At 46.6% G+C, this 12,653-nt stretch overlaps 1 protein-coding gene across 1 annotated transcript; it reads right to left on the reverse strand.

Annotated features, from left to right (window-relative positions):
• Nucleotides 1-1,304: 1,304 nt before the first annotated feature.
• On the reverse strand, nucleotides 1,305-4,512 carry LOC146189796 (uncharacterized). The gene is made up of 2 exons (XM_084605343.1): nucleotides 4,244-4,512; nucleotides 1,305-1,740 (listed from the first exon to the last, which is right to left on the reverse strand). The coding sequence occupies exons 1-2, from the start codon at nucleotides 4,510-4,512 to the stop codon at nucleotides 1,446-1,448; spliced, it is 564 nt and encodes a 187-aa protein (XP_084461469.1). The 3' UTR covers nucleotides 1,305-1,445.
• Between the last annotated feature and the right edge of the window lie 8,141 nt (nucleotides 4,513-12,653).

Raw genomic sequence — 12,653 nt, forward strand, 5'->3', positions numbered from 1 at the left:
AATCCGCAAGTGCTGCATGTCACTCAAATTTCTTTACAATGCTCTATTAATGACAGGAAAAATTTGCTGAAAGTAGCCGATTATATATACACACAGTATGACTGGAGTATTACATAAAACATTCTGAAAGCAGAAGGAGAGCTATCCTTTGTGGGAAAGAGATTTGTTCTTTGCGTGGCTGCTTGCAATCAGTTTTCCTGAGCAGAGTTACTGCTCGGGATCTTTAAAGTTACGGGCTCGGTGTTTGGACCACGTTAAAAAGAGACTATATATATTTTTTTAATGGGAGTCAAAAGAACTATGCAACAGGAACTCTTTACGTGGGTCCGCCCACGGCGGTCTCTTTACCGCATTCTGGTTTGTCCAATGGCTGCTCTGCTTCAGCTTCGCTTTTCTCACGCACGCGCCGCTTTCGGTAATTAAATTCGGCCAGCGCCGAAGCCACGGTTCGTGTAATTATTACAGCCGTGCCGCATGCACGATAGAGTCTCATCAAATGTTATTATGGGAAGTTTTCAGAGGGGACATTGCCACTGCTAATAGATTTGACTGCATTTCGTTAAGAAGAGCACTCTGCCGCTACGGGTATAGTTTCGTTTCAGCAGGATACGGCAAACGCTGTGCTTTCTTGCAGCGTCGTGCAATAGTATATGGCAGTACGATGTAGCTGTTTGCTGGTTATGTGGGGTTAACGGTTTCGATAAGCAACCTGGTTCGGGCGATAGTTTTCAGGATTTTTAAATGGGAAAGCATTTCTCGATCCATGAGTGATGTGGATTGTCGTGTTATCAGAGCATGCCTGCACGAATTGTCAGTAGAGAAAAAAGTTGCACGACTGGGTTGCGAACCCGCGCCAGAACGAGCAGATCAGCTTTCCTGACCCAGGCACACGAGCACTCTGCTATCGCCGCAGCCGATCATGCCTCGTGTAAAACTGCAGCGTACTCTCGTGCTATCCACTAAACAGCGTCGTCTGCATCATGTTCCAAATGGAACAGACTCGCGCTCTGCAATGAACAACGCCGTCTTCCCAAAGTTCCATCTGCGCCGCTTGTTCCTACGCATGAGCCATTTGGCAGAGTTCGTCCAAGATCAAATAGCAGTGTCGGGCGAATCCACCAGGCGGCGTGACAGAACTTTCAATGCTTTCGCATTTCTGCACCGAAGCTGACTTAAGTGCACCATTGGAATTTTTCTGGCGCCGCTTATCGTGAGGCGTCCTTGTTGATGTTGGTGACAGCACTGCGCGAGCTTGTACTTGTGAGTGGTTGAGATTTTCTCTTGATAACTTGGTATATCATAATACTTTTCAGCAAGTTAAATGCAGTGGCGGCAGTGTCTATTCAGTTTTTGCGTTCCAGGATTCGAAAGTAGGAGGGGAATAGAAGAAGAGGTCTTTGACGGGGCAAAAATAGAACTTTTTAAAACGGTCCTCATCAAAGTCTTCAGACATGTGGCACGTGCATGACCACGTCGTCCAGCATAATGTAGTGCCTAAGGGCCATCCAGCAGTATTCGTTGAGTTCGTCCAACTGCATGCGGCCGTCTCGCCTGGGGTAGCACCTGACGGCAGAGCGAACGACGCCCGCCATTCGCATGAAGCCGTGCATGTCCTCGAAGTTTTTGAGTGCCGGTCGGAGCGCAGCCACAGCTTCGTCGACGGTGATGGACTCCAGCTCTGCAAATTCTGTCAGCAATGCACGATGCCTAGACACCCTTTCCAGAGCGGCCGCCGTGAACCTGAGGACAGGGCAGTTGGTGCAAGACATGACGATCAGTAACCGCGCCATATTGCCTCTCCCAGTTGCCTCGAAAAGATTCGCGCCGCCATATGAACGTTCTCGCAAGTAATGCATGCAGCGTTTCGGGTAGCGTTCACTTGTAAACATTTTTGTCTGCGCGTGCATATGGTGCAATCAGAATCTAAGAACAGTGATAAGCGAACGTGATAGACTTAACAGATGCCTTCAGGGCCCGGGGTTATATAGGTATATCAATCCATGCAAAAGGACACTGTTTTAATGGGATAGCGATAACGGTTTTGTTCTCAAGAAAATTCGGCAGAGGCACGTACTCTTTGTCATGAGAAAAAAATCACGAGCCTGCCGTTAACATATATATAGGTCGTCCGAGTACGTGACGTCACAATGCCGCGTGGCAAGGCCGCGTTGGCTGGAGCTGAAAAATCGGACTTCACATTTGCGATGAGAGGGTGCGATCAGAATTCATCACTCCAGCATTATTGAATTTTTAGTTAGACGTACTGCCACTGGACCGCGCAGACGCGCTCATACAGCGTTATTAAAGCGGGACTCTATATCTCTATCTTGTGGTTGCTTATATAATCTGATGGCTTGCGTTTTGTTTATGTGAAGTTGCAGCTATGTTTTAATATAACCCGCATGTATTGTTCATGTAATAGGGTCCTTTCTGGGAATTTTGAGTAAATAAAGCAGACATTGCATTCTTGAGCAGGGGACAATACACAAAAGTTATCACACGGTACAGCGAATTCGATATATAGGACAGCAAAATATTGCAGATGTTCGGCGCCCTAAAATAAAAATAACAAGAATGGAAATGCAATTTGATGATTAATAATTGAAGCGGTCCTTATTTCATATTCATAAACAAAAAGCACTGGGAATTTTATCAGATACCGTGTTATATTCTGGAATGGTGTTTGAGAAAAACTTTTCTATTATATAGTGTTGGGGAAAGCAGGTTCACTACAGCAGCTATATGGTGCAAAACCTTTGAGAACGTTAGTGATATAATCATCGAATAGTATAAAATGCCTGTAAAATGTGCAATGACTGGAAAACTTTAAGAGTGCTCTACAAGGATGACTTTTCATACCAAAGTAAAATGTACAGAAGAGCGTGTTGTCGGGCTAGTTGGTTCTGCATAGTATATAAGAGAAATGTACAACAACTTAAACAGGACACAAGAAGAAACAAGCTCAACAGTTCACGAGCGTGTGTGTGTTTCTTCCTGTGTCCTGTTTAAGTTGTTGCGCATTTCTCTTAAAATGTAAGGAAAGATAAGCTTGCATTTATTGCTTCCTCTGCTTTCCTTTTCACTCCGCGGAATTTGTGAATGCTTGCGTAATTGCGTTAAGTATTTTTAACGTTTAAAGTTTACGTTTAACGCATGATGGTCTTCTTAGTGTACCGTATAAAGCAACACAAGGCAGGTGTTTAGAAGAATGTTAAAATCGTCTCAAGTGCCCCGACACAGTTTCAACAGGATTCATTCCGATCAGTGGAAGCTGAAGGCAACAGTAATGTTGTTGACTGTCCTGAACCTTGTTGGGCACTGGTTGAAAACTGAAGAACGTGCAAGTCTGTCTTGACTCAGCATGCCTAACCATAGGCGCTTCAAGACATCTGCTTTTTAATTTTTAAGAGATGATGTAGCGCTGATGGGCTAATCGATGCAATGAAAATGTTCTGCCCTACCTCCTGTAAGATCGCCTAAAGGAACAATACAAATCAATTGTCTTCATTACAATACATGTTAAATATCTACTCCGGGGCCAAATACGTGTTAGGCGTTTTATTATGTTTTGATTTTGCTTAACTGCCACACGAAATGCTTTAAGAATTCTCAGCGAAAAACAAACTCATATGAGGAGTCCGATAAATTAAACATAGTGCAATGTTCCCTGAAAATCAATGTTGGGAACATATATATATATATATATATATATATATATATATATATATATATATATATATATATATATATATATATATATATATATATATATATATATATTTGTGTGTAGGGAGGGGGTTGAAGCTCGAATGGGTCCGGTAGGGCATAAACGTAAAGGGGATGACGCATGGTGGAAAAACAGTAAACTTTAATCCGATGTTTCGGCCGGGGTCCGGCCTTTTCCAGGAATGTAGCATTCCTTGCTTGCTGCTACATTCCTTGACAAAGGCCGGACCCCGGCCGAAACGTCGGAATAATGTTTACTGTTATTCTACCGTGCGTCATCCCTTTTACGTTTATATATATATATATATATATATATATATATATATATATATATATATATATATATATATATATATATATATATATATATATATATATATATATATATATATATATATATATATATATATATATATATATTTAACAACAGAGGAGCCAGCTGTTTTCTGCATTTTAAATCCGTATGAATAAATCTGAATTGGGACTTGTGGACTCTCCCTGAAGAAGTCATACGCACCTGTCTAGTTGCATTCCCCGACGGAAATGAGTAGCACGTGCCACCAGGCCAGAGTTCCGCCGCGCTGTGTCCTGGACTGCAAACATGTGCCGGTCCAAAGGTGCGCAAAGGGGGACGCTGAGCAGGCTGTGGTTGTTGACGATGCCTCTCGACAAATGCCGCATCACGGCGGCCGACACGTTGCTGTCTTCATTCCAAATGGCGAACGTTCGAATGTTCTCACTGCATCTGATTACCACACTCAGTAATTTCACATCTTCGTCCTCCATGAGGTCTGTGTCTATAGTGAGTTCTGCAATGCTCCGGTTCTTCGACAGAGAATCGAATATAGGTGCAAAGGATGTCTTTGCTTCGGACACAACAGGAGCAAGAGGATAATAAAAGCGAAAGTCAAGACGCAGTTTCTTCAGCGAAGTCGTTGCTGCAATGTAGTCGGCGAGGCTGCTGAATATATCCTGGTCGCGCACGGACAAAGCGACGCATAGCGTCAACTGCCTTACGTGACTCAACGGGGTGAGTTCGCGCAACAGTCGTTTAAGCTGCGAACGCCCCGTTTTGTCATCAATTAAACGTGCATTAACATCCCTAAAGCTTTTGCAGCCTATAGGACTGAATTCATATTCATTGTAGACAAAGGTATTGAATGCAGGTGCTAGGGTAACTTTGCCGTCAACACCATTATCAAGCAAGGACCTGCAGAGTTCGCGGAACTTTGGTCCATTGTATGGGCTACCTATGGTAACGCTCTGCAAGCTGTGCTTTGTTGAAAGCATGGCAAAAAACTCCGTCCACTGGAATGGAAGCCAAATATCAAAAGGTAAAGTCAACTCTTCTAAGGTATCGTTTCCGGCAAGGGCATATAACCAGCTGTCAAAATACAGATTATGTATGCACATAAATTGAGGATCGATGTAAATACTTCGGAGCATGTCATTTTCGGAGAAAATTAAGGCTATAATTTCTTCATCCTCTTGATTGTTTATGTACACTTTCCCCAAATGTAGTTTGAGGATGCTTCTGTTTGCACACAGGGCTCGCAACACCACCTTGCTCGAATCGCTATTAAAGGAACTCCAACCCGTGAAAGAGAGACTGATCAAAATTTTGGTGTTCCTCAGGTATTGTGCAAACTCTTCACAGCTTTCAATACTGGCGCTCTGCACGTCTTTGAACTCGAGCGAAAGGTGTCTCAAAGTGAAGCATGAAGCGAGGGCTTTCAAGAGGCTCGTTGATCCTACCGGTGAGTTGTTGTGTGAGTGAAGATGGAGCGACTCCAGCGTGCTTGTGGTCCATAGAAGTTCCATCAGATGATTCGTACACGGTTGGTCGAATTCTTTAGATATCATGCATTCAAATTCTCTCAGGTTCCTTAAGCTCGGGATCACGGAAAAGACGCTTTCAAACTCAGTGCGGCTGAGATTGCCAGAAACAAGCTTCAGACTCTCGATGTTTTCATTATCCAGAATGCCTTTGTACAGAAGGGCGTCGTAGGCATCTAGCCTTTCGGGGACGAGTTGAAGCGATGTAATGCAACGATGCTTTTTGAGGAGGAGATGCAGGAGTGTCGCCGCTCTGTGTAGCTCCTCCTCCCCGAGGTCTATGACTTGGTTGATGTCTATGCTCGCTACGGTCAACCGAGCCCGTGTTCGGGGCTGTTCCCGAAGTTCCACTCCAGCTTGGGACAGCATTTCGTTCCAAGCGGATAGATGATGGATTATTTGGCAAGCGGTATTATGGCTTGCAGTGCATAGTAGCTTATGCTGAATGGCTTCTCCCGAGAAGAAACCTTTTGCGCCTTGCAGACATGCCAAGGAAATGTCGCGTGTAGGGGGCGCGTCCACTGGTACACGTGCAGGGGGGTCAGTTCTTGGGCTTTCGCTGGTTGCCATGGCACCTGCATTAAAGGAAGGCTGGTGCTGACATTGCAAACTTGGAGACCTGTCGTACAGTGTCGCGAAACCCTGAGCGCTTTTTAAAAGACGTGATAGAATTTTCTTTCCTCTCTTTGTAGTACAGCGCTGGTATTGTAGGACTGTAATTACTGACTTCTCGCCTGTATGTTCCCGGAGGAACAGGATGAGAAAGCGCACATTTAAAGAAAAGTTTTGCTAGGAAGCGTCGTTAAATGGCATGCTTCCTGCGCACCAGTGAAAATTTAAGAAGTTTGTGCTGTTGATGCATGGTTATGCTTCAAGGAGTGTTGTGAAGATGTGGTGCCGATAGTCCGCAGGCAGAACGCATGTTCCTGGCAAAAAGGACCAGGAAGGTGTCTCTTGTCATTAAAGCTGTTTCGTCCTGAAATTTGTGGCGAAATTTATTCTTGTAAGTGTGTGACAAAAGTACATGGTGATAATTTTTTTAGAAGCTCCAAAAAACATAATTCATTAACGCACGCGCAACAGTAGTCCATAAAAAAACTAGGACTATTACACCTACGCTTATTTCGCGGTAAACGCTGGAACCCGAACGTCAGGAACGTCAGTCATCAGCTTGTTTTGGTTAATTAAAGAGCGATTGTTTTTAGTATCTCCCACTAGCCCCGGCCTGACTCATAGTAATTATTTCTATTCATCTGAAGCAATATTTCCAAGATAAGTGCGGTTCACAGATGCAGTTGATACACGAAACGATGACACGGCTTAGGGAATAGGCAAGAAACTTCTGCGACCATATTACGCGAAAGTTGCCACCTGCACTTTGTAGTTTCAGTAATGGGAGGAAAAACTTACAATACTGAATAAATGAGATTTTTGCCAAGGTCTGGCCGCTGCGTTTTGTGTGTTTTCGGCTGGCTTGCGCCGACATTGAACTAAATAACTCATGGCGTTGATAGCATTAAAAGAGTAAGGCGGTCGACGTAAGTAAAAAAAAAAAAAAAATGACTGCTGCTCTCGGCAGAGCTCAATGGAAAACTGTTATAGAACCATCTAGATAAACGAGCCAAAGACAGCGAGAAGAATCTGGAGAACAATGCGGAAACAGCTCCTGTTGGTGCGGTTAGAGATAAACCTCGACGCATCTTGGGCGACAAAGTAATAAATCAGTGCTTGGCGATATTGATCGCGAACAAAGAGCACAAAGTTTCGCGGCTTTACACCTTTTAAAGAAAGCAGTAACACAATTGTGCACAACAAAAAGATGGGGCGGGGGGGGGAGGAGGGGTTAAAATAAGCGGATGAAAAGAAAAATAAGCATTTAAAATGCGAATACAAGGCACCGCTTCGCTCTCGGAATAAAATTTTAGGCGTACGACACGCGCAATTTATGTTAATTCACGTTGTGAGCGGAATATGCCATTCCATAGCGCAGGCACAACGTCATAGTGCACCAATGCTTTGTTTCACAAGCTGTTTGCAGTGTAACGAAATGTGAGGATGATGTGGGCGAACCAGGACATCGCGCACGAATTCGCTCCTGCTCTCCTGTACCTCCGTCGGCGACGGGAAATGGGAGCACGGTCATGCAATGGACGAAGCCGCCCTTACCTTTTAAATTGGTGAGAGTAATTTGTAAAACAAAGTACAGCCTTTGTCAAAAGTGTAGAACCAACGGGAAAGTTATCGCGCGAGATACATTCTAAAGTGTATCTCGCTCTCGAGTTCGCTACCTATATTTAAGAGAGCGGCGAATAAGCCCACGCTGCTTTTCTTCGCTGCTGCTCTTTTTAGGCAATATTGAGATATTGTGACTGTATTGTAATTGGGAAAACTACGGGCTCAAAAATTGCATGAAAGCATGGTCATTATTACGGGCCACTCTTCTTGACTGACGAGGGGTATATTTATTGGAATAACGGCGACTGAGGCCAAATAAGCTTATGTCGGCTGACCGGATGATGATAAAAACTTATGGATATACAATTGTATTTTGTACTCTCTGAGAACCTTCAGCAAATATTAAAGACAGTTGTAGCTTTCCCGTAGAAGTGAACAACTGTACGATTGGGCACTGTGTAGAGAAAAAAAAAATCATGGCTAGTGTGAAATATTTTCTTAAAGCCACGTGTAGAAAAGGGTTTACGACAAAGTGGACGTGTGATGCATGTCCTGTACTCTCAAGGAAAACTTGCTTTCCGATCGCCTCCACAGCGAGAAGGGGTTTGTTCAGATTTCTTCAACTTTTGTCTCACCAGTGACGCGAAGCTATCATGTATTGCCAAGTGCTCATGCCATGTCAGCCTAGCGGGTCAACTTTGCCGCAGGTGCTGGGGTTCACGTCTGGACAGCCGCAAGGAGACGCTGCGGTGGACAGTGATGCGATACAGCGGGATGAGAGGGCTGTGGCTGTGGAGGCAACCAAACGACGCCTTGAGAACTGGATAAGGCATACTAGATAAATAGTGTTGGTGGCGTTGCGCCATGGCGGGACAGACTCCGTCACAGTAGGGAATTTGGCTAGGACCTTTGTGGTCCACCTGGTAAAAAAGGGAAGCCTTAGTACCAATCCAATCCAAAACGCCAGCAGCCAGTTATTCGGCGACTTTGTCTGCCCTCACTTTTTATCACGCTGGAACCTGAATATCGCGAACCCATCTGCTTTTTTTTTTTTTTGGCACCCGTGAGGTTTCTAGCACATGTCGGGGTCTGCGCGTAAACCCAAAGGCACAGCCTGTCTTTGTCCCCTTCCAACGTAACGGATGTCGCAAGTGCCTCTCATAACGGCTTACCATTGGGAGCTTAGTCTTCAGGAAAATCAGGTCCGCGGATAGCGCTGCGCCGGTGTTTCTTGCGGGCGGTCGTCGTGCGGGAAGAAGGCTTGAACTGGAACCCGGTCTTCAGCCTACAAACCGTAGCCGCCGCAGTGGGCACGCGCTCTCGTCAGCTTTGCCATCTTCGGCTTCTTCTCATCGTGTTGATCGAGGACTCGGGCCAGTGTAACGTTTGTTGCCATTGATAATAACGAGTCAGCTAATAATGTGTTATGTGCCTGGAACGCAATACGTTTGGTGTACACCTCTGTAATTCATTGGGAAATTAAAAACCGCAGCAGAAGCAGGACAACGGGAGGTGGCGACATAGGGTCGACCTGTCTGCTGCGGTTTTATTGCGAAAGCAATACCACGCCAGGTGTAACCACTCGTCGCGTGGTCCGTGGCTCGTGGACCCCCCTGCTCCTCGAAGATGAGAAGACAACGAAGAAGAAAACAAAGAAGAAGAAGAAGACGACGAAGAAGAAGACGATGACGACGACGAAGAAGACGCCATGAAACGGGCCTACGGCAGGTGGTCATTCAGTCACTCCTGTTGGGAGAGAGAGAAACAATTTTATTTGCCCCAGATGTTGTGAATTAGGGCAGGTTGGTCCTGTGTGGCCCCCAGGTGGGGGAGACATCCTGGGCCCACGAAATAAGTGCAAGATGCGTGTTCTTGTCTGGCTTGGTGAGGAGTTGGTCCCAGCTTTCCGCAGAGGGAGCTGGCAGGAGGGACCGTGGGGGTGGGTTATTTTCGCATCCCCAGAAGATGTGCGCCTGAGTGGCGGGTTCTCCGCTGTTGCAATTTGGACATGCGGGGTCGTATTCCCCGTTAGTAATTAGTGATAGTCTGGGGTGACTAAGAATTGAGTGCGTCTGTAATCTGCGGAGCAGGGTGGCTTGTGCTCGGTCGAAGTCGGAGTTGGGAGGCGGGAAAAAAGCGTTGCGTCTATTTGTGAAAATTGGTAATTTCGGCGACAGTCTGGGCGGGCTTCAGCGAGTGCGTCTGGATGCGTGAGACCGACCGCCCGGATTGTTAACCCTCGGGAAAGTTGGTCGACCCCATCGTTTCCAGAGCTGCTCGCGTGGGCCGGTACACAGATTAGGTTAATTTTGTGGTCGGGAGTGCAGCAACGCAGGATGCGTGCGGCAGGAAGGCAGATGTAGCCTGCCGAGAAATTTAGAATAGCTATTTTTGTGTCACTGAGGACTGTACGCGTACGCGGTCAGCGATGGCCAGCGCTATCGCTGTTTCTTCCGCTGCGGTGGGGAGGAGGCGCGCACCGTGGAGATGGAGATAAAGGTAGATTGCGGCGTGGTAGCACAGGCCACATGGGTTGTTGCATCTTGCCTTGCCGCGTCCACGTATGTTGTGTGTTCGTCGGTACGGTAGGTGTAATCGAGTGCTCGGGCTTTGTGCTGACGGCGCGCATCGTGTAGTCCAGGGAGCATGTTTTTTGGCAGCGGTTTGACAACGACGCGGCTGTGTACACCTGTCGCGTAGGGGGGCTGTAGGATTGGGATCGCCTATTGGGTTGACGTTTAACCGGTCAAGGATGAGGCGGCCGTGATTTGTCCTCCGGTTGGAAGATGCACTGCTCGAGTTGTAATCTGCGAGGTTACATTTCTGGCATGCTTTGTTGTTTTGGGTGAGTCCTCCAGGTAACTTATCCCAGGAATCGAATTTTTCGCGAACATGGAGCAGGTGGTAACCTCCGCGAGTTTCCATAGTTTCCTTTTCTACTGCTCTAGAGCTGCCGGCGGAACATGATTAATTATTCATAATGGCATTACGCATATGACAATGTTCGCCTCCCCCCTCCCCTCTGCGCCCCCAGCCAGCAAGTTAGTCCCAGTTGGCTGTGGCGGCAAACATACGAAGCGCGGAAGGATACATGTTCGTGCTCCTTGGGTATTGTAACGGTTTGTGCTGGGTTCACTCATCTATTTGTTATAAACTTCCCTTCGGAGCACCATACACTGCCTAGACACAGTACAACTGATTATTTCGAAGATATCTACACTCTCAACGAGTGCCCGTGCATCTGTAACATTTCCGCCGACGTTCAACATCAGCCATCTCTTCTGGCTGACAAGCTCAATATTAACGCCAAGTTGTCGACATTAGAGAAGTCGAGCCTTCTGGCCCTCCGCATTCGTTCGCGGACTGTTCTGCTTTTTCATACAAAAACAGACAGACGGGAGTTGACAAGCATCGAATTATTACCAAAGACACCGAACGACCTGTGAGTCAGCACCTCGGCCGAGTGTCTTTAACGGAAAGAGATGCGATTCGCCATCAGGTCTTGCAGATGCTTGACTGTATTATACAACCATCAGCAAGTATTTGGTCATCTCCCATTGTTTTGGTTTAGAAAGATCTGGCACTTTACGTTTCTTTGTTGACTACAAAAAGCTGAACAACGTGATGAAGACGTTTACCTCCTTCCCGAGTTGATGATTATTTCTATCGTCTTCACCATGCACGTGATTTTCCGTCTATGGATCTAAGAAGCGGTTATGGGCAAACTGAGGTCGACGAACGCGATCTTGAAAAAGCTCCTTTATAACACCAGATGGCTTATATGAATTTAGGGTGCTTCCATTCGGCCTGTGTTCAGCACCGGTCACATTCCAAAAAATGATGGGTGCTGTAATCTGCGGCCTCAAGTGGTAAACTTGCCGCGTTTATAATATAGTTGTTTTTTTCTGAGACATTTTTGGGGCACCTCAATGATCTTCATGCCGTTTTCAAGCCATCCGTTCTGCTGGCTTCTCCCTTACACCGGAGAAGCGACCCTGCTTTCGACGAGCACAAAATTATAGACCGGCTTGTCAGCCCCGATGGCGTCTGGCCTCGCCCTCAGAAGGTGACCGCGGTGGCGGCGTTTCCAACGCCAACCGACAAGCACTCCGTGCGCCAATTTTTGGGCCTTTGCGAATGCAACCGGCATTTTGTGGCCAATTTTTCAGAAATCGCAGACCCCTTAATTCTCCCCAAGGAAGCCGTTCTTTTTGTTTAGGCACAAGAAAAACAAGATGCATTCACCGACTTTCAAAGACGTCTCCAGTCTTCACCGATATTTGGCCACTTCGACGAGAACGCTGCCACGAATGTCCACACAGACGCGAGCATTGTTGGACATTGCGCTATACTTGTACAATGGCAGGATGGCAATGAGCACGTCATCACCTACGCCAGCCGTACACTCTCTCGTTATGAAAATAGAGAGTTTTAACTTACCGTGATCCGCGATCCGCTACCGTGATCCGCCACCGCGCGTTCCACTGCGCATGCCCAGATCCCTTGACGCCGATAGATGGCGCCACATACTGGATGTCGGCGCATAGACCTGCCGCGTCGGGACCAATCAGCTTGTGCGCCTTGCCCCTGCAGGGTAGCGGGCCACGGTGGCGGATCGCGGATCACGGTAAGCTAAATCTGTCTAATAACTATTTGATCACGGAAAAGGAATGTCTCGCGGTTGTGTTGGTGCTCGCTATTCGAACCGTACTTTACGGACGACCGTTCAGGATCGTCAGTGCCTATCATTCCCTGTGCTTGTTAGAGAACCTCAAAAACCCTTCTGGACAGCTTGGGCGGTGGAGTTTGCGACTCCAAGAGTTCGGCGTTACTGTGGTATGCAAGTCTGGCCAAAAGAACACCGAAGCAGACAGTCTCTCGCTCGCACCACTACCACTCGACATGGCTGACGCTTA

This window comes from Amblyomma maculatum, chromosome 5, assembly GCF_055883805.1.
Source record: "Amblyomma maculatum isolate TAMU_Amacu chromosome 5, ASM5588380v1, whole genome shotgun sequence".
Lineage (NCBI taxonomy): Eukaryota > Metazoa > Arthropoda > Arachnida > Ixodida > Ixodidae > Amblyomma > Amblyomma maculatum.

Coding starts and splice junctions, on each gene's coding strand:
- LOC146189796 (XM_084605343.1), bottom strand. CDS start 4,512: ATGGAGGACGAAGATGTGAAATTACTGAGTGTGGTAATCAGATGCAGT. Junction 1,741..4,243: donor CGGGGAATGCAACTAGACAG/GTGCGTATGACT, acceptor CCCTGTCCTCAG/GTTCACGGCGGCCGCTCTGG.